The following is a 26,812-nucleotide window of genomic DNA, read 5'->3' on the forward strand; positions in this document are numbered from 1 at the left end:
ATGGAGTGACAGATATAAATACTACAGCAGTCACTTGAATTGCTACTTATTCTGTCCATCAAGAACACAAGATACACTTGCCATGTTACTTTGCTTGTATTTGTGTTTCACCCCATCACTTTCCCTGACCTGCACGCAAATGGAAATGTCCCGTGCACTGACATTACCTTTGAAAAGGTTCCGTCTTGCCCACTCGTCAAGCAAATGGAAAGTAGATCTCACTGCGTTGTGCCACAAATTATTCTCTCCACCCTCCCTTTTCCCAACAAAAAGCTGATCAAATTAAATAAATCTCAAGCATTTCTTCAGCCAGCATTCCTTGAGCGAGAGCACCTACTGTTCAGGATGGACTTCTGTCTCAGGATGCAAATGCAGGTTTACCTCGCCCTTGGCCAAAAAAGCCAATAAAGATCGGTTATAAATGACAAACATTTCAAAAAACCTGACTCATAGGAGTTGTGTAAATGTCATGTACTGTTGTGTCATAGCAAGCAGTGTAAATCTGCACGTATAGTATCCCCCTGTATTGTGCTTTGTAAGTGTAGTAGAACTGTTTTATTTCTGTGTTTTGTCGTGACACCAGACGTCTTTTTTGTTATGTTGTTGTTATTTTGTTTTTTCTTCTGTTTTTGTTCTTTCTTTCTTTCGTTTCACCCTCATTTCCATTTCACCCCCTTTTCCACTCTCCTCAAAACTGTTCTCTTTTTCCTGGAAATATTTCTCCCATTTCCACCCCCAATGCTGTCTCTGTTTCCCTGGTATCCCCACCCCACCCTTTTCCCTCCACCCTCCCACCCCTCTTCCCAACCCCAAGATGTAGCCCTTCCCCCTCTCCCTCCCCCCTCACTGACTCCTAACACTACTGACCATGTAACGCCAGGCTCTGGGGGTGTAGCTGGTCCAGCAGGACCCACTCCCACCGCCCCCCGCGATGTTGTGGCTTCGCTGGTTTCCACCCGCTTCATCAAGCTTACCTGGCGCCCGCCGGCTGAACCGCACGGAGACGAGCTAACCTACTCTGTTTTCTACAGCCAAGAGGGCACAAGCAGGTAATACACAGTCTACATTGTAATTGTACCATGGCATTGCTCCTCTGTGAGGGAACACTCTGAGTGCATTCCTGAGCTTCCGGGCATTCTGCAAAGATCTCATTAAAGTAGTTAAAGCACTATTTAAAGCAGTATGTGTTTATTAATTAAAGATAATTATTTCCTCCCAAGGCTTTGTACTGAAATGAACAAACACTTGCTCCTTAAACCCCATTTCCTTCCAAACCTACATATTTTCTCGTGCATATTAGTTTGAAAAAATTAAAAGGTAATTTAGGTAGCTAAAAGCAGTTTTGTATATTCTCATGGATTTTTGTTAATACTATCTGTTCTGAATGAATTATCCTGAAAAAACCCCAACCATGCCCTTCCCTAATTGTTCATTTTCCCATACATAAAATGCACTGTCTGTACCAAAATAATTCATTTGCTACTGAATAAGGATTTGGGCTAAAGCCTGTAAAACAACCTGAATCTTAATGTAAAGCTTAAAACATTTTTGGCAACTGTTGCTTCCAAACCTCTTGGATAAACCTTGTGTCAGAAACCCAGAATGAAAAAAAAATGTCCAAATGGTCAAAAATTCTGAAGTTTTAACAGTTTTCCAAAACAAAGCACTTTATGAGTTTGTTATATGACTACCAAACGACCATAAAGTTGCTCTTTAATTAGAATCCCGACTGGGTAAAATCAATGACAATGCCAGAGTAAATGAATGATTTGCGTTCATCTTAATACGTCCACTGATCTTTCTGCAACTTTGGAATATTAAAAACTAAATAATTGCAAATAGAAACCATCACATTTACAAATACAGTGTAAGGCTGATGTGTATGTGTATTTACTTGTTTCCACATCAGGGAGCGAGTTGTAAATACAAGCCGACCAGGGGAGTTGCAGGTCACCATCCAGAATCTGATGCCAGACACCAAATATCGCTTTAGGGTTTTGGCCCACAACATCAACGGCCAAGGAGAAAGCTCTACCGCTCTAAAGGTGGCCACCCAGGCTGAAGGTGAGGCAAACAACCGTGTGCACACACCACACGTGAATGTGGTTTTTCTGTGTGCTCGGTAAACAGGATGCGTAAACAAAAAGACGGGCTGCAGCTAGTTTGTTGGAAAGCTGCTCATATTAGTTCACAGAGGAAAACAGGATGCCCTCAAAAGACGCACACAAATGTACAAATAAACCCTCACCCATGCAAATATTCACTGCCATACACAAATACTCGCTTCAAACAGGCTCCCACCACTGAACACAGTTACACATAGCAAAGTCTTTTTAAGCTCGACCACCCAACAACACACCAGAGAATTGCCGAATTATCTCCTTGTGAGCTGCCCCTTATTTACCCTGAAGCATTTCTTAAGTCTTTTTGTGTGTGCGCGTCAAGTGCTCTAAACCAAGCTTACCTCCATAACATTTTACGTTCGGAAGTACGACAAAGGAAACATTTTCCGCTTTCAAGTCCCTCATTAAAATATTTTGACTGGAGGAGACTTGTAAATCATAGAAGAAAGACGGGAGAGAGGTGCGCTTTTTTTTTTCTCTCTGTGTGCCAAGATATCGGCCCCTCACCTTCACCCACTACTGCACCCACTCTTATCGTCATGTATAAAAAGAACTGTGAATGGAATTTTCCAACACACTGCCGCTTCTGATGTCCTTTAGCTTTTGGCAACATTCATTGACTGTCACTTTCACATTTAGTCACTGTCCTTGTCCTTGTTTGGAGGGCAGGCAGATGAATCAACAGACTTTTAAGACCAGTGAAAGCCAAGCTGTCATTGGGGATCGCAAACATTTGGGGTAGCATAGTGTCCAGGTTTACCAGCTTTACCTGGACACCTTTTTATGTGTCTTGTGAGCTCTTAGGTTCAAATTGGAGCTTAAACTTTTGATCTGGTTGCTTTCATTGTACTTTTGCTCTTCATAGCCTGTCTTAAGATGATTCAGGCTTTCAAAATGGCACCCTGTCTTTCCTGTCAACAATATCTGCAGTCGAGCTTACGGTATATAGTATGGAGACGTGTGTTGACATGCAAAGCTTACAAGCCTAGTTGCAGTTCCTAGCCGAGGGACTTCTCAGCACAAATGCCATCTACCAGACCCGTCGCCAGAACTCAGATGATCCGATAGCTACTTTACTGTATTTGCACAGCCCTGCCGCATGCAGTCAGTCGTCTTGAATGGCACCCGCTGGCTGGCATTCCCATAGCATCCCCAACATTTTTGGAGATTTGTCTTGGGGCATAGAAACCTACAGGCGAACATCTGCCAAATGTCTTTGTGACCTTGAAAGAACCCTGACGAACCGTGGCCGAAACGCAACATTTGCTTCCTTCGAAAACACTCGCAATTGCTTGCCGCTCATTGGGATAGGGGCTTAAAGCAGAGGGGATAAACTGTGACCCTGAACAGGATTAAAGCTATAGAAAATGGATGGATGGTGGTTATGTTAATTTCCTTTGCAGTCAAAGTTGAATAGAGCACTCTGATAACTACAGTAAGTTGTTATGGGAATATAAACATTTGCTAAACCTTTGGTCCAGTAGGAGTCTCAGACTCAAAAGCTCATGCCAGTTGGCAGTTAAACTGAAAATATTGACACCAACTCATGCAAAAGAAATTCAAGTATTCAGAATCCTGCTGTCATCTGTCATGCTTCTCAGTTCAAGTTCCCGGCCCAGCTCCGAATCTTCAGGCGGCATCGAATTCACCGACCTCTGTCACTCTAAGTTGGGACAAACCTGTCACCGGCAATGGAGAGATCCTCACCTACAAGTTGTACTACACAGACAAAAGCATAGGAAATGAACAGGTTAGTTACACAGGCTGGGATGATTTTTTTCTGTCAAAAATGACAATGTCATTTGAATACAAAATACTGGGGGGGGGCTCATAACCTGAATATGTCAGAACGCACTGTAATTTATGACTAACGTAAACTCCCGTCGTATTAAAGTCATAATAACGAAAACAAATGTATGAAAAACACTCCTTGGCCGTGGATATAAAACAATCTAATGAAAATGTATGTTGGTAACGGAGTGTGTCATGTTCCATTCCACATGTTGACTTATTCTTATGCTGCTAAGCAAACAAAACGAATTTCCGCTGTTAGTCACCTCAAAATCTCATGTTCATACGCTGAGGACCCCCTTAAAGCATTGAATTGAGTTCCTGAAGAATCATTTAGAAACCATTCAATTCATTAAAATGTGACAAGAAAAGGACATTCCATGAAAAAGTACAACAAAACATGCAAATGAATCCATATTATGGGAAATGTCCAGACACTTGTTTATATTCATTACTATGACTATAATGTTTATGCTAATTGTACTGATTGGATTACTAACTTTCATAATAACTTTCAAGCCCAGCATTATTGTCATACTGTCAAAACCTGTTACAGTAAAAATCTTTTTGTTCTGCAGGTAGGGCTGTTTCACAGGAGTACAATTTAGAGGGTTAGAGAATTTAGTCAGCCCCAGCAGCTGCCGCATGCAAGCCAGTGAGGCATTAAAAAGCTTTTAATATGATAATGAATGAAACGTCATCCAATGCATTGAGTAATGATCCCTCAGTACCCTGGAGGAGAGTGCTCGAGATGAGCTGGAAAAGCCGCAAAGAGATGACCTCTAACACTATATCTGTAAAAGGGAACGATGACTCTCGAATGCCTCTTTCGGTATAAAGTTGCTGTAGATAATAATCACGTCAAGAAGTTATTATTAGACTTGTATGAAAACATTGTTAGGTTTGACAAACTAAGAACTGAATGCAAATGAGCTTTAAGAAATTTAGGACACGCTGATTGGCCTAGTTAGTGAAGCGAAATTTGCGAGGAAGCAATGTTTTATGGTCTGAATTTGGATAAGATGTTTAAGATAATGCTTCATTACTCTCACTTTTGGGAGACCTTCATGTAACAGCCGTGACAGTTTAATGTTATAATAACATAAAAGAGGGCACAGTGAAGAAAAACGGAAATGCCCCAAAAAAATTGCTAAGCTTGTTCAGTGTATGTGAATCGATATTAGGAATATATGTCTCATCCTTGCAATACAGATCTTTTTTTAAGAGACTACTCACATGTTTCTGTCTATCTTGTAGGATGTTGATGTCGATGGTCTGTCATTCACCATGACCGGTCTGAAGAAGAACACGCAGTACAGTTTCCGTGTTGTTGCCAACAATAAGCACGGTCCAGGTGTCTCCACTGACGATATTATAGTCCGCACATTGTCTGACGGTCAGTAATAATAAATTTGTCCTGGGAACCTATTTGATAAAACAACTAGCTTGTTAGAGACAGCTCTCAATATGATGCATAGGTGTGCTGCACCATTGTAATCCACAATAATAAATATAGTGTGAAATTTCTTGATTGACACAGTCAATCAAAAGTAAGAATGATCATCTTTGTAAAGGCAGCCAGTTGTATTGATTTTGTGAGTGAGTGTGACTTTTCTTCTATGATTAATGTTTTTTTTTCCTTGCAGTGCCAAGTGCGCCTCCTCAAAATTTTACTCTTGAAGTGCAAAACTCAAAGGTAAGCCACAGTATGAAAGGTTTTGGGACGGGTGGGGGGGGGGGGGGGGGTGGAGGGGGTTCTCTGAGTGTGAGCTCCTTGTTTTGTGAAAAAATAGATTCTCTGCCAACACTCAAAAAACGCACCAGTAGTGTGCGTGCGAGGGTGTGTGAACCCTTATTGATCGTCTCATCAGTAGCAGACTGGGCTGTCACAAGTACTTTTCCTCTGTACCATGCTCCATCAGTATACTTTCAGCTAAAGACGTACTGCTAAATCGATGTGCAAGTCTTACATATTAAGTACTGCAATGAAATACTGTTAACTGGTATTATTTCACTTGTAATTTGTTGTGATTTTGTATCTAAAGTCTGAGCCGCGAAAAATTGTGAGAGTTTTCGTAGGCAGTGAATGTTACGTTCTCAACGGAGTTTGTCGGGGTTCGTTTCAAAGTCGTAAATGTTCGCAAAATGTTTGCCATCAGTTTTAGTGATTGTTGTTGTCGCAAGAAAATTTTGACCGAAATTCATTTTCCATTTTCTTCTCCGCTTGTCCCCACGGGGGTCTAAATTTAGACTTGGCTACATTATATACTATAAAAAGCGGGAACATAAATTCCCTCAAAATCTGCAATGGGATGGTCACAATATTGATTTGAGATGGATTCTACATCTGGTGATGTTACTGTTTAACCATAACAGATATTTTACCATAAAGTGTAGAAACATTTTCCCCAAATATCATCCAATAAATAGTTGCTCTGATTGCATACTCCATCTTTTGTTTGAGCAGCATAGTGTTTTGTCTTTTCTACCATTGATTCTCCACCTCCCAAGCCTTATAGCAAGTCTTTGGGTGACAGAGGTTTTTTTTAACTATAATTGTTGAATCCAATTTATTACAGTCGAGCACATTGTAGCTCTTGTGTGACACTGCCGATTCGATAGGCAGCTGAAGTGGCTGCAGGCTTCACAACAGGCTCCTGATGAAAACAGGAAGACGGCCTCTTTTTATCCATTAAGGTCCATCTTCAATCGGAGGGCTGCAGGCTTTTTTATGGTATGCTTCCACCAACTGGTGCATACGTTTTGTAAAGATGTTTCTTACTAATGATAAGTGAAACATAACATGTAGACCAAGAACCTGGAAGGAGAGGCGAAGAAAAAAAAAAAAAAAAGTGCGTGAACTAACTGCAAATGTTGGAGGACTCTTTGCTGGTCAGTGTTGCCCACAGTGAGAGAGAACTGTCAAAGCAATGCGGAAGAAGAAGCTGTTCAATAATCCTATCACACACAAGCAGCTTGAGCGGGAACTGGCCACCCATGTTGAGGGAGAGTCAGCTGAGATTTGAGTGCTAGAAAACAACGGGTGCTGCTGCAAATGTTAAAAGGAGTAATTCGTTTGATAGGATGAGAATTGACACGCACTTGTTTTGTTTTGGTCTCAAGGCAGAAACAAAATTTAACTGTGAAACAAATAAGGCTTCCCACAAATCCTTTGAATTCTTCCTTCCTCCTATTCTTTTTTTTTTTTTTGCATTCCGATAGTTTAATTTTCATCAGAAGCAGTCAAAAATTATATAGATTATGCCTCATTTCATTTGCTAACTGTAATATTGAAAAAATTGCTGTCATATCTTTCATATTTGCTGTTCACTCGCATTTCCTCTTCACGTTCTTCCATGTGACTCACATCAACTTTGTTTCAAGTAAGAAGAATAGACAAATGCAAGAGTAGCGGCTGATTATGTCAAATGGAAAACACACGTCACACAATTGGATTTGTACCTTTTACCCAACGGGGCCGTATCGGAAAGTGAGTGTGACTTGTTCATGCATTGGGCCTTTTGTAAACTGGTGTGACAGTAGGGGAAGCATTAATTAACTCCGAGCTCCTGCTGAGCTACCCCCAACGTATCTCTTTAAACACATTCAGAATTCCGGTTGCATGAATCTCAGCGTGACGTGTGCGGCCGGCAAACGAATTTCCCACATTGAGCTCTCATGCCTGTGTGTATTTTTTTGTCAGGCATTCACACCACTGTCAAGATAATACAAATGAGCTCACCGTGTGTCTCATTTCCACATTATGGCAGCACCTTAGCTGGTCACAGGTTTTTTTTTTGGAACCTACCACACAAGCATCAGTGCTCGCGAGGCGTGCACTGACTTGCTCCAGCATCACACTCACAGGTGTTCTATTACAGATCACAATTCCAATGAAGTTGGGACATTGTGTCATATGTCAATTAAAAACAGAATACAGTCATTTGAAAATTATCTTCATGGTCTATTCAATTGAATACACTACAAAGGCAACATATTGTTTATATTTATTGTTCAAACCTGATTGTTTTTTGCAAATATTCACTTATTTTAAATTTGATGCCTGCGAGACATCCCAACAAAGCTGGGACAGTGGCATGTTTTTCCCCTTCAAACACATTGCTTGGATGGAAAGTTTTATTTGGTCCGAATCCTGTATGTACTTTTCATAATCAATGTTGCCTTCACAGATCTAAAAAATTTGCCCTGCCATGTGGGCTAACACACACCCCCACCATAACAGATGCTTTTGAATTTGACGCTTATATCAATCTGGGTACGGCCTTGGAGTGTATGTAATTTCAGAAAACAATTTGAAACGTGGACTCGTCAGATCAGAACCTTTCTACTTGGCGTCAGTCCATCTCAGTTGAGCTCGGCTGAGAGAAGCCAGCCCTTTCTGGGTGTTGTTGATATCTGGGTTTTATGTGTGGTGTGTCCACGGCCCATGGGACCATTGGGTCGAATGAGTTGAGATAGCATTGACCGCTGATGGTCACTCATTGGTCAAGCAGATTTGTCATGTCTGCGTTATTTTAACATTTGCAGATACCCAGCTAGACGTAACAAAAAAAATAAACATTCACTTCCTGTAGTATTTCACTCCACATGGAGCTTTTTTCATAAAGTTTTTGCTAGCATTGACTCTCATTTGCCCTTAACAGAGCATCATGCTTCGGTGGCAGCCGCCGCCCTCAAATTCCCAGAATGGCGAAATCACCGGATACAAGATCCGATACCGTAAAGGATCACGGAGAAGTGAGACAGCGGAGACCACCGGAGGGACCCAGCTGTCCAAGCTCATTGATGGTAACAAATACTGACTGACTGGCACTGCTAGAATCATTTTAGTAATGAACTCACCCTGCTGTATTAACATATTTAGATCTAGGAAATGCTATATACATTAAAATGTCTGCAGTTGAACACAATCCAATCTGAGATGCTTTGACCTTTTACTAGTTATGGATTTTGTGGTTTTTTTAATTTATTTATTTATTTTTTTAAGTTTTACACTATTCAGATTAAGATCTTTTCTTGGAAAGCAATCAAGTCATGCACTTATATACTGTATAGAACTAATACATACAATTATTTACTAACCAGTCGCAATGAGGTTCAATTCTCGATTACTTTTGGGCAAAGAAAAACATAGCAGGCTCTATGTTGGCTGCACTTTACCCTTGCTGTCAGCTCTTATCATTCAATTAGCTATTTTTGTATATGTGTACTTGTATGCCCAAAATGTTGCTTGGAGGTTATTTTTCTTTCGAATGGGGACTGAATGACCCAGAGCCTATTTAATTTATTGGGGCATGCATATGACCGTAAGTTGTCTCATTGGGTTTGCACGTGCCTGTTGCGTCCCCCACGGCTATCACCCAAATCAATCAGTGATTAAAATTAGATGTTGGCTCAGCAACTTTCAAGTGGTATGACCTCCCACTGTGTGCTGCATCAAAGAGAATATGCACTTAAAAGTTGAATCTTTTCTCAAACATTCCGGAGGCAAGAATCAGAGACTTGTTTGTTGGTTTAAATGCATTAAGAGGGAGATGTAGCCTCGGAGGCACTGGGTTTGGCAGACTTTAGAAGCTACCCCAAGGGTGGCCCAGAATAGTCGGTACATGGCGTAGGTATCAACTACAAGACGAGCATGCTGAAAACAAATTGGACTATTTTACAATGATGCTTCTTTTGTCTTCTTTTCTCCCCCAGACGAATATAGCAGCAGTTCAGTCTCCTCATGAATGCCATTCCCGGCACCCAGTCGTGAAACTGGATCTAGATTTTTCCTAATCCTTTTAATTTTTTTTCTCACTTCCATCAAGCTGTTTCTTTTAAGACGTGCTGCATATTTGCATCTATCAAAACAGTCTAAACCCATGTGGAGATGTCAAATTTCAATGTCTTGATGTTTTTGAGAAGGGAATAGTACCATGGTGGGGGGGAGGCTTAAAAAATTTATCGTCATATCATGCAGAGTGGTTTTGTGCATCTGTTGAAGAATATTTTCACTCAAATGCAAGTCAGTAGAAGTTAACTTTTTATTCCTGGTGCAGGTCTTGAGCGTGGGACAGAGTATTCCTTCCGAGTGTCTGCCATCACAGTGAATGGCACGGGCCCAGCCACCGACTGGACTACTGCAGAGACATTTGAGAGTGATTTGGATGGTAATATTCTTATTTAATACCGGCTTATCCATATAGTTGTCTTTTGGTAAATGTTTTATTTGGAATTTCCCTTACCAGAATCACGGGTCCCAGACCAGCCCAGTTCGCTTCACGTCCGTCCACTGGTCAGCAGCATCGTGGTGAGCTGGACGCCGCCAGAAAACCAGGACATTGTTGTACGTGGCTACAGCATTGGTTACGGCATTGGCAGCCCTCATGCTCAGACCATCAAAGTAGATTACAAGCAGCGCTACTACACCATTGAAAATCTCGGTAAGAAAAAGCCATTTTGGAGGTAAGGTATGTGTTGCGTTTTTCAAAGACGTACTGACTTGTTGACTCGTCCATCGCCTGTCACTTAATTACACTGATGCGTGTTTGTGTCTGACAGTACTAGTCAGACACTAAAAAGGCCTTGGGAAGAAGCCAAACCTGCTGCTCTTTTTAAAAAGATGCAAATTGGTTGGATTTTGTTACATAAAGATAATTAAATTGCACCACTGGTTTTATTCATAGTGGCAATTTAGAGGATTAATGAGCACTGAACTTATTCCGCAAGTTGCTCATCACACCATCCGGCGACAGAAACGGATTTAAAGACTTTTTGGTCATTTTAGTACTTGTAAAGTTGTTAAAGGGAAGTCACCCCAAAGATTCTATTGCATTTGTGGAAAACGAGTTAACCAACAGGCGGCTCGGTGGCACGCTGGTTAGCATGTCTGCCTCATTGTTAGGAAGGTGCCGGTTCAATTCCACCGCCGATCCTCCCTGTGTGGAGCTTGCATGTTCTCCCCGTGCCCGTGTGGGTTTTCTTCGGGCACTCCGGTTTCCTCCCACATCCCGAAAACAAGCAAACGGCTCAACGTTTTTCCCATGCACCCGTGATTGGTTGTGACCTAGCCCTGAGCAACTGTGACGTCAATTTCGGTCCACAGCAAGTGGCAAAATAGCCGCCCCTTGAGATGGATAAAAATGGGTGGATTTTGCTTGTTGAATTAATATTCCACAAACAAAACATTGATTAGAACTCTGTGTTTTCATTATTTGGGCTGCACAGAACATATCGTTGCAAAGAAAATTTGAGGGTTGACTTCCCATTTAAAATGTTCTTCTCGAGTATGCCATATCTTTTTTTTTTTTGCTGCTCTTTGAGGACTTAAAATGTGATCAATTCTGATATTATTTTGATCTTAAAACCAATGTTTGACTTGTTTTAGATAGTGCTAGTATCAATCGCTAGTCTGTCATGTTTCTGAAATATTTATGGTAGCATATTGCCATATTTGAAGCCTTCATTACAGTCACAGCAAGACGATTTTTTTTTTTTATTCAAATGCTTTCTCTAATATCGCCATTATGAGTTGAGTATCTCTAGAGTTTCAGCTTAATTAGATGGCTGCATCAATTTATATTGCCACACTCCATGTTTGCATCTCTCTTGTTCAGACCCCAGCTCCCACTATGTGATCACACTCAAGGCCTTCAACAACGTGGGTGAGGGGATTCCTGTATATGAGAGCGCCATCACAAGGCCACAGTCAGGTAGGAAGTGCAAAACTATCACCAAAGGACCCGCAAGACTGGTTGACACCTTTATCTTCACAGCTTTGTTGTTTTATAGTAACATTGGGTCTACTTATGAAATAATAGCTTGAATTGGATCTCATTAGAGTGTAAAAGTGCACCTAATGTTGTAGATAGTGAGTATCCTGTGTAACTGTAAATCATAATGAGACAGGATAAGTCAGCGCGCCAAATCCCCAAGGAGGACCTCTCTTCAATCAACTGTTTGCCTTAAAAAGGCAAGACAAGGCAGCTTTATTTTAGAGTCATCAATTTTAATTGATTAATTGACTAGTAATTGATCATAAAATTAATCGACAACTATTTTAATAATTGCGTAATCCGTTACAGCCATTTTAACCTTAGAATTGTCCAAATCTTCTGTCAGCCTCTCAACAGTAATTATTCAGAATATCTTTTGAGTTTAATCAAAACTCGACATTTGCAAACGTCTGCTTTTACTTCAAAAACAATTACACCAGTAACTGAATCAATTTGGAGAGAACGACATAATTACTCTTGAATTATATATTTAATGGTTATTTAGTTGTTTTTATTCACTAAACAGTGTATAATAAATAACATTAAATGGGCTGGTGGTTTTGAAATCCACTTTGATGCAAAATAAGATTTTAGCCGATTACTCGATAGAATAATCGATTTGAGTTTAAGACATTTAAAAGCAAAGTAAAGAAATAAACCATAGCGCAGCACAAAGACGCTAAACTATGTGGAGGTAGGTGTGTTGATTAAAAATAACAGCCAATCCACACAGTGCTCCACTTGCTTCATTTAACGGTTATTTAGGCATGATTCCTGTCCCTTTGTGTTTAAGAGCTCTGCTGCCCTCAGCCATGACCAAAGACAAACTAATTATAACATACGCACATCTCAATTACAGACCAAAACGCAAGCCACAAATGATCTTCAAGTGTAAAGCACTTCTAGTGTTGTTCCATAAAAGCAGACTTCATACACTCTCTGCGTCAGCGTATGACGATAAGTTGCATGGGATCCCTGGGGCGTCCCAAAAGAGGGGGTCTGCACCCTTCACACGTTCAAATCTAGACTCGCAGCTCCCCGCTCAGCCTTGATGGCGCCACTTTGTCTCCTCCACAGCTCTGTTGCAATACTGAGGGCGGGATTCTGAATGACATGAATCACGTCAGCGTGCTTTGAGGGCGGGTGGCAGTCTAAGTGCACACATGCACAAGCTTCTCTATAAGATTCATTGCTCCGCCTCACATCCTCGTAGACACACACAGTGCTGCACACACCCGGACCCCCTGTGGTGACTTTGGCAACCCTTCGTCAGATCCAAACGTTTCTTCTCAAAGCAGAACCAAAAATCCTTCCACCGTCGTCTGTTGCTGCCTCCTCGGGGGCGCGTTTTTTTCCTGCCAGTTTGTTCAAGTCAGGATTAAAAAGACAAGCTGACCTACATAGGATTTATACTTAGGAAACATAAAACTCTTAAAAAAAAAACTTGGTGAACTTGGGTTGCAAAAGTGTGGGGCGGGCATAACTTGAGTGAGGAGCGAGCAAAGTTTGAAGAAAATGAATTTATTAACCCCTTTACAAATAACAGGGGCCCACTTTTGAGTTTGGTAAAAAAGAGAGAAAAACAGCTTCTGCATTTCACTCAAAAACCACAATACTCTCCTTAACCGCATGAACGCTTTGGTTTTCATCAAAGTGCTTGGAACAGAGAATGGAGTCATGCAGGGTGAGGACCAACAAGTGGTTGAAGAGAGTCATCGCGGATGACTGACCAAAGCTTACTCTTTTATCACTTAATGAAGTGAAGACCATGAAGAAGTCAAGCAAATGTGCAAGGGAGGGGCGCACCCTTAAGTCAAACATAATTTACGTACATATTTGTGGGCATTTTTGCTTTATATTCAACATTTCCTACCATGTTCCCCCCAAAACAATTGAATGGAAGTATGAAAAACAATTCTCTGTAGTCTATAATCGAGCATCTCTTCCTTTTTCTCACAGTAGCACTAGTAGTGATATCACACAGCAACCTTTAAAAGTCTGTAGATTTGTCTGATTTTAGAGGTTAGTGGATATTTTTCTAATAGAATCTTTTCTCTTTTTCTTCACCCTTCCCAATCCCATCTTTGTTGTGCTTATGTTTGGTTTCACCTTTCACCCGCCATTCTTCTTTGTAACTCAATAACCTTGTTTTTCTGGCTCTTTTTTTACCCTGCATCCCATCTGGACTCCTGCCTGATTGTGTCATGACCATGTCATGCATTTCTTTGTGTTTTAATTTGCTCATTTTAATTTGGACGCTTGGCTGCGGGTTTACTGCCTGTTGGGCAGACCCCATAGACCCTGATGTTGACCTGTACGAACTCTTCCATGCTCCATACACCCCAGTTCCAGATCCCACCCCCATGATGCCACCTGTGGGTGTTCAGGCCTCCGTTTTGAGCCATGACACCATTAAAGTCACCTGGGCGGACAACTCGCTGCCGAAGAACCAAAAGATCACAGATAACCGCTACTACACAGTGCGCTGGAAGACCAACATCCCTGCCAACACCAAAATGAAGGTAAGACTCTTGTGGAGTACGACACAATATATACTATCAAGGAATATTGTTAAACATGTTTTAACACGAGAAAATCCAGCCATTTGGCTTTTCTGTCCGGTGCGCCATATAGTGCACCTTATAGTGAGGAAAATACGGTATGTTTAAGGCTACATAACTTCTGAAATCTAAAGTCAAGGATAATAGCTTGTTCAACTGTTGTTCACATTATTGTGAAAATGGGTTTGGAAACAAAAAAATGCCTACAGTATTGAAATGGTTTTATTCACTACCATTTGAAATCTTGGACCAGATTTCAGCAAGAATTATGCAAGAGGTTTGAAAATATTTGGCATAGCCACGCCATCTGATTTCTGCATTTGCCAAATGTCTACTTGTAGTAATATACACAGCACATCGTGGTACAATTGCATTCACAGTTTCCTGGCACATTGCGCTTTCCCATGCCTGGTGTGGAAGGTTGGCGGATTAACTCGTGCTTATTTGCTTTCTTAAACTGTATATGAATGGGCTATCAATGGGCCTCTCTCAGCCATCTTACATTGCCACTGTTACTGACAACTTCTGTTTTCTTTTTCCTCTGAAAACATTGTGCGTTTTAAGCTCGCTACAAATTGTTAGCCTCAACCGCTCTATTTTCTAGTACAGCACACCCCGCTGACATGAATTGCTGGTTGAATTTGAGTGATTTGCACACTGCAAGAGTGATTAAAGAGCTTTACAGGCTCATTATGTTTCTATTCAATTAACTAAATCCAATATATTTACACGTCTATTAACAAGGTCTTTTTTATATTGGTCTAATACTTCGTGTGAGGAACTCTCATGCTGCTTATAGATTCTCTGCCTTCTGCCTTTCCCTGTTTCACCATCTGCTGTTGTACTGCCCCACTTGAGAACAGAACATTAATCTTAAAAATGCCATTCTAGATTATACTCTTAAAAAACTGAGTAGACATCCCTTGTAATATGAATTAAATTTGATAGTAAAACAAAAAAATAAATAAAGAAATGACCTTTAAATTCAATAAAGGTCAAACTGGAGCAGCTGTCTCTTTGTAATAGATGTGTGCTAAATGTTTCAAACCAGTTGTACGGTAAAACTGTGGCCATGAAAGAAACCACAGTCAGTAGGTGCTCTTCGTGTTGAAGCACATACTTGCATAGTCACAAGAGTGTTTCTTGAGTTTGGAATCTCCTGAAAGTCCACGCAGTCCTTCCTCAGGGACTTTAGTTGTCTTTGTTTGACACAGTACATGCAGAGGGCGGCAGCCAACTTCTCGGTTCGGCGAAGCAGGCTGAAACATTTTCTTCAAGTTCAGGTCATTGCCAGAGACCTGACTAGAGACAAGGGGGAGAAAAAAAACAACAACACAACACTGATTTATATCTTGTGGACAATAACATCAGAAACTCCAATATTAACTTAAGCAGTAATGACATCACCTGTGTCCTTTTGAAGATCCATGTTTTCCACAATTGAAAATTACGACTACCGTATTTTCCGCACTATAAGGCGCACCGGATTATAAAACGCACCTTCAATGAATGGCCCATTTTAAAACTTTGTCCATATGTAAGGCCCACCGGATTATAAGGCGCACCTTCAATGAATGGCCCATTTTAAAACTTTGTCCATATAGAAGATATATACATTTGGCCCACGGGCCGGACTTTGGACACGCCTGCTGTAGTGGCTCAATATTGGTCCATATATAAGGCGCAGCTGATTATAAGGCGCACTGTCGGCTTTTGAGAAAATTGGAGGTTTTTAGGTGCGCCTTATAGTGCGTAAAATACGGTATGTAGTATATAACCCTACCTTGGATTTCTTAAAAAATGGAATATTCATGTTGCTATTACTATTGCTGATACTAGCAAATGCAAGTGAAAGCCTTTAGTTTTGAAAGAAGTAATAACATGAAATAACATTGGCAGACACTGAACCATTTTGCATGTATAACATTATAAATAATTATTTTTATTATTTTATTATTACTATTTTACATTGAGGTCCAAGAATGATGTCCTGTTCTCCTGTTCACAGGTTGCCAACACCACCAGCCTAAACCACATGGTGTCAGGACTGAAGCCCAACACCTTATACGAGTTCTCCGTTATGGTGACCAAAGGTCGACGCACGAGCACATGGAGCATGACAGCCCAGGGAACCACCTTTGAAACCAGTAGGAGCGCCACAAACATGCATCGAAATGTGACAAAATGCATAAACCTCTCACTGATTGTAGCAGCTAATCATTAATTAGATCACAGCCACATGCGAGTTTAAGATGCTACAATGATAAACTGATTTTTTTTTTCTTTACATCTCCCACTGTTTGCTTGGGAAAATACAGACAGAGCCCTGCAGCGAGTAGCAAAAATCTGTCAATAATTGGTGTCTGCCTTACAGAGGCTTACTTCTGAAATAATACATTTGGTCATGTTATTATTTGGCCTGATGATAAAGAAATCTGCGAATCCGTTATGTGACAAAATTGATCATGTTAATGATTTCGCACAATAGTTAGAAAACTGATAAATACCAATATGCAACACTTTGAAAGATCTTCCGTTGATTACATTTTAAAACTTCTACAACTGTTTTCCAAAATTCATCATGGTGAGCTATATTTGGAACAGGCCTGCAGGGTACAAACAGACGGTAGCAAAGCAATACTTTAAGATTAGTTAGACAGGATGAATAGTTAGTATACATTTGCCAACATTCAGGATAACAATGTAGCATGAATGAGGTTTATTTTTTTTGCTGTGGTGAATACCCTCTTGTCAATCCCCACCTTTAGTTCCTAGCTCGTCCCCCAAAGATGTGACAGTGGTGAGCAAAGAGAACAAGCCTCGCACCATCATCATCAACTGGCAGCCTCCCTCTGAGGCCAATGGGAAGATCACAGGTAAGTCTCAAAATCGTCACGTGGTGGTCTCATTCGGTTTTCCCCCACACATCTGGCCTGAATTAGTCCACTTTTCCACGTGAAAACCAGAGCTGGCATTAAAGCCATCAAAGCACATAATCTACCTCTTTGCACCCCTTTTTATAGGTTACATCATCTACTACAGCACAGATGTCAATGCGGAGGACCACGACTGGGTCGTTGAACCCGTGTTGGGCAACCGCCTGACTCACCAGATCCAGGACCTTACTCTAGACACCACATACTATTTCAAGATTGAGGCTCGAAACTCAAAGGGCATGGGCCCCACGTCTGAGGCTGTACACTTTAGGACCCCAAAGAGTGAGTTTCTCTAAAATGACATGGCAACTAAATATGAGATGCAATTAGAAGCGTGAGGCTGCCGAATAAATTGTTGAGGAGTGTTATTTTGTACTTAAATGGAGGTCACAAATTGCTATATTCTTGCATAATCACACTCATTGGCCACTTCATTTGGGTCACGTTTGAGTAAATACTATGTTCCCCCATATAGTCCGTTCCTAGAGGTCCAACAGTGGTTGAGGGACTCAAAAAAAAGTGTCGAGTTTTAACGCCTCGTGTTACATTCCGACTTTGCACTTTTTAAGATCTTACGTCGTGGATGATGTCGTTAACTGCCAAGTCCGTCTCGGTTCTTGCAACTTTGCACTTTTTATTTCGTCTCGTAACTCCATTTTCACTTTATATAATTTGTAATATAACAATTGGCAGCATTGATATTGAATATTGAATAAATACTCCCCTGTAAGTACAATTGGGATTCCTGCCTAATCAAACTTGAATGTTCTCCAAAATATACAAAAATAAACATATTCTTAAATTTATACCACTCTCACAGTGACCATTAAAATCCAGATGGATCTCAGTATAATATATCTTGTTACCAACCAGTAAGTTTAATTTTGGATTTACATCCATTTTTGAAGGCTTATTTAATTTTTATTGCCTCCCCCCCATTTGAGAATAATCATTTCTGTTGATTTTTGTCCCCCAAGCCTTTACTTCTATTGGTTACTCTTCACCAGAGTAATGACAGATAAGGTGCACATCTCACATTTTAGTTATTTAGTTGCGGTATTTGTCAGCTTTCTTTAATAGTAGTGTATTTTGTTTTTTTGTTTTGTTTTCATTTAAATCAGTTTCAAATTGTTCTGCAACTGCCTTCTCACAGACTTGATCTCTTGTTCTGTTTTCTTCTCACTTGCCACCCTGCTAACCTGTGTTTTTTTTTTTTTATGATTTTTTTTTTCTTCTGCTTCTTTTCTGTGCTTCTTAAGCTGAGTCCTCTGACAAAATGGCTAATGACCAAGGTAAACACCCCTCACACTTCATCTTTGTGTGCACACTTGTGAGTCTGCTCCTCTTGCTAAGATTTCCAACTTTCCAGCTTTGGCTTATAGCAAGTTTTAAATTGGAGTCGAGCCCATTGACCTGATATGCCAAGACCAGAATCCATTCATCAATTTAAAGATTTTCTGTAGTGCATCTTTTCCCTCATGAAGCCACTCTTTGTGTCCACTGACAGCCTCAAATCTTCCATCGAAGCCTGGGCCTCCAGGCAATCAACTTCCCCTTGATCCTGGATCAGCAGTTGGTAAGAATTTTCAACATTTTTAAGCGCCAAATCAAAATAAGTACAGTACATGCTTATAGTGTCAAATTGATTATAATTTTGTAATGGACATATTTAGGGATGGCCAGTATTGTTGATTACTCAGAATTGGGTTAATTACGCAGAACTGACTCTTGATTGATTTGGGGGTCTGTAAAAAAAGAAAAGAAAATATCGCTTTGAGCCGGTCATACCACTTCAAAGCCACCAATTGTACCATTTTCTAGGGTCACTATAATTTGTTTTGCCATCTTAGCTTGCATGCTATTATAAACCCCTATGAGCAATATTATTGAAACAGGAGTTCACCACAAATACTTTTAAAAAATAACATTTGATTACCATAACCGATTAATTTCCATCCAGAACATTTAGTCAAATACCCATCCATTGCCGTGTATGGGCAAAGCAAGGCAGTTTTATTTATTTTCCACATTTCATACACAAGACAACTCAATGTGCTTTACTAAACCAAAAACACCCTAAAAGCATTTAAAAACAGCTAAAGACATTCAAAGGCCAAGCAAAGAGAACTAATGTAGCTTACTAAGAATTATTAAAAGAATGTACAAGCAAAGATTTGAAGGCATTTAAAACTAGTTTTCTAAAATTACTGACAGTGAAATCTACTTTAATGCTTCAAAGACCTTAAAATTAGTTTGGAGTGGGGAGGTCTTCGCTTCTGTTGACTTTCGTGCAGCAGAACAGGTTGTTTGCTTATTTGATCGTTCTGCATTCACATATACCATGCTAAGTGATAAGTGGTCTTTTTCAAGGCAAATCCGGTATGGGAAGCAATGAAAATCACATCCTGGTCATCGTCATCATCATCTCAGTGGGAGCGTTCATCATCATCCTGGTAGTTGTGGGGGCCTTCCTGTGCACACGGCGCACCACGTCACACCAGAAAAAGTAAGCCAAAACCATCACACATCAATTTTTTTTATATTTTTTTTGGTCTATAAACACTTAAATCTTTGAACTGAGTTCACTACTTCTCTCGGCTGTCTGGCTCTTACCAATTGTAGTCCCCATGAGGCAACAAGAATTGGATTTACAGAAGGTCTGCTTCTTCCATCAAGGTTTCCAGTCTGTCATAAATTTCAAGCAATCATTGTAAAAAAAAAGATGTCGAATGTTGTGCTTGTTTATGATCATATCAGCACACGCAGACTGTTCTCTCCTGTTGTAACATCCAGGAGATCAGATTACACGAACCACAGACAGCTTTATGGTCAGATGGCCTCCTTTAACGTAAGGTTGTTTCCTCCATTAACCTCGCCTTTACGTCACACAGGAAGCGGGCGGCCTCCAAGTCATCCAATGGCTCGCACAAATACAAGAGCAACTCCAAAGATTTGAAACCGCCTGATCTTTGGATCCACCATGAGCGGCTGGAGCTCAAACCAATGGACAAGTCACCGGAGCCAAACCCAGTCATGACCGAAACACCCATCCCGCGCACCTCCCAAGACATAACTCCAGCAGACAGCGGCATGGACAGCAACCCCCATCTGCAGCAGAGGCGAAATTCCTACCGTGGTCAGTCTGTGGGAAGAATAACTAGTTCAATGAATGTTATGGTCATATGATGTGACTCAGGCTTTTGAGTCAGACAGTCGTTGCTAGGTTTTAGCTTGGTATTGTGCTCCACTATTGTTAAGCATTGCAATGGAGCTTTTTTTCCCAAAGATTTTCCCATACGGTATTGAGTTGTGCATCTATGAGAAAAGAAATATTTTGTTTTTAATTATTTGGCCTACATTATACAATCACGTTGAGAAATTAAGAAAGTCAAATTGTTTATTTGTAATTTTATGATTTTATTATGGCTGCACTGCATCATTTACATTTGGCATTTTACCCCCCATAATATAACGGGTTCTTTACTTTCGCATAAATATACCTCGCGGCATTATGGGGGAAAAAAGGCAGAACGAAAATCATGCAATGTAGCCACAATAAAACCATAAGATTAAGAATACTTTTCAAACATATTAGTATGATGTAAGCCAAATGGTTAAAACTTTTTTACTTGCGCATACCTCGTGGCGTTGTGGAAAAAATGCTAAGTTTTTAGCATTTGGCTCCAAATAAATTTGAACGTATTTGCGAGCCAGTTTGGATGTATTTGCGAGTACGTTCGAACGGATTTGCCAGTCAAAATATTTTTAGTTTATATTGGCAGCTCCGCACTTCCATAAATATGTCTCATTAATGTTGCCAAATGCAGCAGCCCCTCCTCCCCCATTGTTGTTTGTGTGTCTCGATCCAACTTGTGTTCAATTAGCGCCTGCTTTACACAGATTCTCAGTAAGTTTCTGGAGGTCTGCACTCAGTGTTCCAATTTAAATCAGTTTGACCATTTTCTTGTCTTGCCAGTCATATGCATGCTTTTCATACACGCCATGTTCACAGAATGACTGCTCCACCTTCTTGCATCAAAAGTGTTTATCAAATTTTACAATATCTATTTACAATTGGGTCAAAATGTAGGACTTTTTAAAGCATCTGAAATGAACCATGGTTCAAAATGGATTAATCTCCAAAAAGTGCAGAGTAGCAGCTCTTTCTGATTGGCTGGTTTCCACCATACTTTTTAGGCCATGAATCAGAGGACAGCATGTCGACCCTTGCAGGCCGGCGGGGGATGAGGCCTAAAATGATGATGCCTTTTGATGCACAGCCACCTCAGCGTAAGTTTGTGTGACCAGAGGTGTGTCTGAATGTGTTTGATAAGTGAGCGTGTCATTGTTTACACTTAGTAAGCTGTTTCTTTGAAAAATGCAAAAATGGGAGCACCACGGATATCTGACATCTTGTACCCGGATTAATTTATTGCTGATGGTTTTGTTCTTGACAAAGGATGAAAGCGTGTGAATGTGTATGTGAGCGGAAGTGCATCCACATCCTTCATCTTCAGCCTTCTCTCATGATAAACCTCCATGTCCATTTGAATCCACAGCTGTAATTAGCGCTCATCCCATCCATTCCCTCGATAACCATCAGCACCATTATCACATGGGCAGCCTGGCGTCGCCCACGCGCAGCTACCTCTACCATCAGGGCAGCGGGCACCCCCGTGTGCATTCCTGCAGCCCTGTCTCCCATTTAGACACAGGTGAGACACTGCCCCGTGCTGGTCGCTGGAGGAATTACAACAAAGGACGCTCACGTTGACTCGAGTCATTTTATTCCAAAAAGCATGTTTCCACCTTTTATATATTTCTTCAATTCCATTGTTCTCTGCCTCACCCGTTTTACTGTCTTCTACCTCAGATGTTATTCAGTGAAGTCTGCCATCAAAGTTGCAATTAAATGTGCTTAGTGTTGTAGCAGCAGCTGTTGTTGCACGACACGGCAGTTTTTAGAGTGGAGAGGATTTGGACCGAGAGAAGTGACAGTAGTGAGGAACAACATATGGCCAAATTTGAGCAGCCAGATGTGCGTTTTTGTTGCCGCTGTTTCTTAGGTTTAGTATTCTTTTATAAAAGTTTAAAAAAATACAATAATTGAATATGCAGACTACGTGTAATTCGTGTCATCAGTCGTTCTGTGCAGGGCTGCTTCTTTTAGCGGAAACTGCCATCTTGAAATGCTGATTTGCTTATTAAGTAACATCTCATTTACTAACTGCAAGGCCGCATCCTATGAAATTATGTGATTTGTAAAAGGCATTGTCCAAGACTGGGTGGCTACAAAGTGCTCTAATGGGTTGAGGGGAAAATTGTTATTGTCTGGTATCCTGTTTGTGGTGACTACTGCACTACTCAAAAAGTGTTAGGGACATGTTTGACTCCCAGGCCAAATTTCAGGATGAACCTAAAATGCAATATAACCTACAGGTAAGCTTCACTTGGCATTTGGATGCACATGTCACATTTTGCACAACATGCTTAAGATGAACGGCAAAATTCACATGGCTTTTGAGCTACATATGAATCAACCACTAAATTTCCAAGGAGGTGGATATCGCTATATCTTTGTGTGACTCATGCAGTCTCCTCGTATCTCTGTTGTTACTTGCTGATGACACTTTAAGCTTAAGAAAAATCGCTTCCTCATCGGTCTCCTCCCCCTCCTCTTCTGTCCTCCAGAGTCGGTGAGGAATACACCTTGTTCGGAGCCTCTTCCTCCAGCTGCCTCATCCTCGCAGGCCTCCTGCCCCTCAGAGATACTGGCAGAGCCCGAGGGCAGCTACCACGGCTCCAGCACCACGGAGGAAGAGTGCTGCTACACCGGCAACCTGCCGCCCCTGCGCTCGGCCCACCCGCACGCCCACGCTCACCCTCTGAAGAGCTTTGCTGTGCCTGCCATCCCAGCTTCGGGTCACCCTAGCTTCGAGTCCCCGGCGCTGCCCAGCACTCCCCTGCTCGCTCAGACTGGTGAGCAGAACCTTCTGGCATTTCATAGTGTCTTGTGTCACGTAAACGCCACGCTAGTAGGTCAGAATGAGATTCAAACCCAGAATCCCAGAATGTTGGTCTTCTTCTATCTCATTCACTAATTTGGATTTTCTAGCTAACAACAAATCAGTGATCGTCACTGACGGCTGGCATAGATTTGCATGCTGCAGTTTGTCATATCTAAAAAGCACGATGACATAAATATCTCCAGACTCATCACAATTCTAAATTGTGCTTTTTAATTAAGTTTGTGCCTGTTTGTTTTTAGTTCAATTGAAGATGTATTCTTTAAATGGGTAGTTATAAATTGTGTGAGTGTATTAAGGAATCTAGGGATAATGCATTGATGTGAAAATGGCTGCAAAATCACAAGTATGCAAATTTTCCCCCGGATTTTTGGTTGCCACATAGAACCGCCACTGAATGTTTGACACCAAGTTACTGAACAACATGGTGCTCATGAAATTTCCGCTTGGTATGTTCACCTGATTCAGGGCCTCCCACACACCCCCATGTCGTTAAAACAGCCTGCATCGGTACTCTTGGAAGGACTCGAACGCCAATGATAGTCAACGTGCCCAACGCCCCCGACGTCCCAGAGACTAGCAAGATGCTGGAGGATGTAGACAGCGTGAGTATTGCGGCCTGCAGACGTCTCATGCTGTTCAATACTGAATTGTTTTAATGTGCCGGAAATGTAAATTCCACACTGTCCTTCCAAATCCATATCAGGTTTTCTTGGCGCACTGGATTATATAGCTAGCTGCAGATGTACTTTGATTTTAACCACGGTTTCTGTTTCCTCTTTCTCTCTTCATTCTTCTTTAACTTCATTCTCACCCTCTGTTGGCTGTAATTTATGAATCCATTTACTTTTTTTATGGCTGATTAATACAAAACCCACAATTGGAATGTTGGGTTTATTGTTTTGCTTCTTTGCTTCTGCTGGTTTATTTTGCTTTCATCTGCTGTCGCTTTCTGGTCATGTAACTTCCCACGCTTCAGTCCTATTGATCCATTATCCCCTCGCTCGCCTCACCCCACCCATTTGACTCCCCCCCTCCATTTCCTCTGTGAAAGGTCCCTGACTGACCCTCTCCTCCTCTCCTTTTCTCCTCCCTCCTCTCCTCCCCTCCTCCAGGTGCTTGCCTCCCTACCCCCCTGCCCCTCCCCCGCCCCTCGCAGTAACCCTGTTCCTCTCCCTCAGAGTTACGAACCAGATGAGCTGACCGAGGAGATGGCCCACTTGGAGGGCCTCATGAAGGACCTCAATGCCATCACCACAGCACCATGAGCTTACACACGCGCACACACACACATGCACGCACGCACACACACTACACTCCATACAGATAAACCATTGGCACAGGAAAGTTTTAAAAAAAAAAAAAAAAAAAAAAAAACATTTGGGAGCAAGTGGCCCATGGACACACAAAATGACTTCTGTGAGACCCCCACCCCCCCCCAACACCTTTCGTCCTGCAAAGAAAAAAAAAAAAAACTCCTAGGAACTTTTTTGGCTCACCTTTCTCAATCTCAGGAAGGAGATGGATGGCCATGGCGCTTCATGTTTTTATGAAGAACCATTCTCGGAGACAATGAACTCGGTCAAATGATTGTGATCTTACTTCCTCAGCAAAAATACAAACATGTTTTGTTTGTTTGTTCGGTGCCACATGACGATGCACGTCTGTCGAAAGTCCAACGACATGCTAGTATTGATGTTGGTCCATGCGGTCTCTGTGTTTCTTTTGTGCGTTTTGTATATCTATTGGGCAGTTTCAGTGAAGTGAACATTGGACATCCGCCTTCTTTACAACCCAACATTATCCGACATTTAGTCATGTATGTTTGTATCCCCTTGTACCACGATTGTATTGTTTTCTACCTTATTGTATTCTTTATTTTTTACATACGTATCCTTATAAACATGTACATATGTTGTTTTTATTTTTTAAATTGCGTCATTCTTTGATTTGAAAGGAAAGTGTCACAAAGGAGTTCTAACATTTTGCAAGTTTTCTTTCCAGCAGGGTCTCCTTTCTAAAAGCCTTACTGCCGTGTCTGCAGGTTGGAAGGTTAAGTTGACTCGGACTCAGGGTGCTGTCCCCACAAGCCCCTCCCCTTCCTGGCACACTCACACTTATACTGCAGTCAAACAATCACCTACAATAGACCAGTTGTCTTTTATACAAAGTGAGTGTGTCATGGCGTTTACACTCATTCCTGGTGGGCCTTGAGTGCAACATTATGGTTCCATTATACGTGAAAGACATGTTGGCCTTTAGAACGGGACTCATCATTTTTGTAAGAAGAAAAAAAGGCTAGTCACAAGCCTGATGTCAAGTCTACTTTCCTATCATCCTGTTACCCAAAGAAATTTATGGTCATCATTTGCAAACTCAACTTTCGGGATGTTTCTCACATATATCCATTATCATGAATGTCATTATTAGTGTGGGAGATTTTAATAATGGATACAAACCTTTTCTTTTTTTTATTTGGGGGTGGGGGGGGGATGTTTGATCAAAAACAAAACAAAGATGGGGGGATGTTTGATCAAAAACAAAACAAAGAGGGAAGTTAAAATAAATAAATAAGGGCCGGACTCCATTTGGGAAATTATCTGTTGAGTTGTTAACAGTTGAAACCTGTATTGCACTTTTTCACAGTTTTTGGAAAGTAAATTTCTTACATATCTTGTGTTTTGAATATCAAATGCTGTTTGTGTAGTGTAGTTGTCCTCTAGGTAAAACAGCAGGCAGCTGGTCTTGTTTTATTTTATTTTTTTAAATTGATTTTTTTTTTTCCTGCTCCAGAGATAATACAAATTTGAGCAGCCGAGTGTTGATTTTGCAGCTCATGGTGAGGAATTATGTTGTTGCTTGTTCATGTACAGAGATTTCTTTGCTTTGTGTAGAAAAAAAATCGGTGGCTTTTTAAGAAAACGTGAAAAACATGTCTGGGAGAATTTTTTTTTTCGTATGTATACAAGCTAATATGAATACTAACAAAATGAACATTTCATGTTTTATTTCAGCGCAAATATCCAAGAAGGCCAAGTAGACAACAACGTGTGCAATTGTTGTAGCACTGGCCACCACATTAGGTACATCTTCCCAAATCTGGACCTAAAATCACATTTAAAATTTTTTATAAAACATTCTCTGTGAAAGATTTCATAAATGTCAAGTAAACTGGCAAAATGTTCTGGACTCCTCACACACATGTTGCATTATTCATTTTTATGAAGTAATTTACTGATATCTGTGATAAACATGTTCCAATTAAAATGTTGTCCGTTCGATCAGTTAATGCCCCCTGGATTGATAATGAATCCGATGCTGCATGAAACAGTTTTTCTGAAAAAGTATGGTAATGTATCAAAAAAATGCAGGGAATTTACAGATCATTGGAACAAAATCGCCAAAATGAACAGACAAAACAAAATTATATATTGCAAAAACATTGGGAAAAGGTTATGGAAACACTTAAAAGGTTATTGGTATGAATGAATAAAATGTGGATTTCTGGAAATTGACGGTAATATCACAAAACCATTTGATATTGCAAGCTAGTTTAATAATTATTTCATTAATAAAGTGATTAGTATAAGGAAGAAT

At 40.8% G+C, this 26,812-nt stretch overlaps 1 protein-coding gene and 1 long non-coding RNA gene across 13 annotated transcripts in view; one reads left to right on the forward strand and one right to left on the reverse strand.

Moving 5' to 3' along the window:
- Positions 1–747, reverse strand: part of LOC125967377 (uncharacterized) — a 31,645-nt gene extending 30,898 nt beyond the window's left edge. Inside the window, exon 1 of the long non-coding RNA XR_007480713.2 lies at positions 168–747. This is a non-coding gene — a long non-coding RNA (uncharacterized lncRNA). The remainder of the gene's footprint in view (positions 1–167) is intronic.
- Positions 1–26,499, forward strand: part of neo1a (neogenin 1a) — a 117,789-nt gene extending 91,290 nt beyond the window's left edge. The window contains exons 8-29 of one of the 12 annotated variants that reach the window (XM_049718375.2): positions 815–1,049; positions 1,910–2,064; positions 3,725–3,873; positions 5,172–5,310; positions 5,561–5,610; positions 8,579–8,723; positions 9,977–10,087; positions 10,166–10,360; positions 11,534–11,629; positions 13,982–14,214; positions 16,262–16,400; positions 17,022–17,129; positions 17,277–17,471; positions 18,449–18,481; positions 18,697–18,765; positions 19,560–19,695; positions 20,081–20,325; positions 21,387–21,479; positions 21,749–21,904; positions 22,881–23,168; positions 23,684–23,820; positions 24,331–26,499. In XM_049718375.2, the coding sequence (XP_049574332.1) occupies positions 815–1,049; positions 1,910–2,064; positions 3,725–3,873; positions 5,172–5,310; positions 5,561–5,610; positions 8,579–8,723; positions 9,977–10,087; positions 10,166–10,360; positions 11,534–11,629; positions 13,982–14,214; positions 16,262–16,400; positions 17,022–17,129; positions 17,277–17,471; positions 18,449–18,481; positions 18,697–18,765; positions 19,560–19,695; positions 20,081–20,325; positions 21,387–21,479; positions 21,749–21,904; positions 22,881–23,168; positions 23,684–23,820; positions 24,331–24,483 (3,260 nt within the window). In that variant the 3' untranslated portion in view covers positions 24,484–26,499. Of the gene's footprint in view, positions 1–814; positions 1,050–1,909; positions 2,065–3,724; positions 3,874–5,171; positions 5,311–5,560; positions 5,611–8,578; positions 8,724–9,976; positions 10,088–10,165; positions 10,361–11,533; positions 11,630–13,981; positions 14,215–16,261; positions 16,401–17,021; positions 17,130–17,276; positions 17,472–18,448; positions 18,482–18,696; positions 18,766–19,559; positions 19,696–20,080; positions 20,326–21,386; positions 21,480–21,748; positions 21,905–22,880; positions 23,169–23,683; positions 23,821–24,194 lie in introns of all 12 variants that reach the window. The other 11 variants (XM_049718377.2, XM_049718378.2, XM_049718380.2 and 8 more) reach the window with 11 other exon arrangements.
- Positions 26,500–26,812: the final 313 nt, after the last annotated feature.

This window comes from Syngnathus scovelli, chromosome 4 (assembly GCF_024217435.2).
Source record: "Syngnathus scovelli strain Florida chromosome 4, RoL_Ssco_1.2, whole genome shotgun sequence".
In the NCBI taxonomy this organism is placed as follows: Eukaryota; Metazoa; Chordata; class Actinopteri; order Syngnathiformes; family Syngnathidae; genus Syngnathus; species Syngnathus scovelli.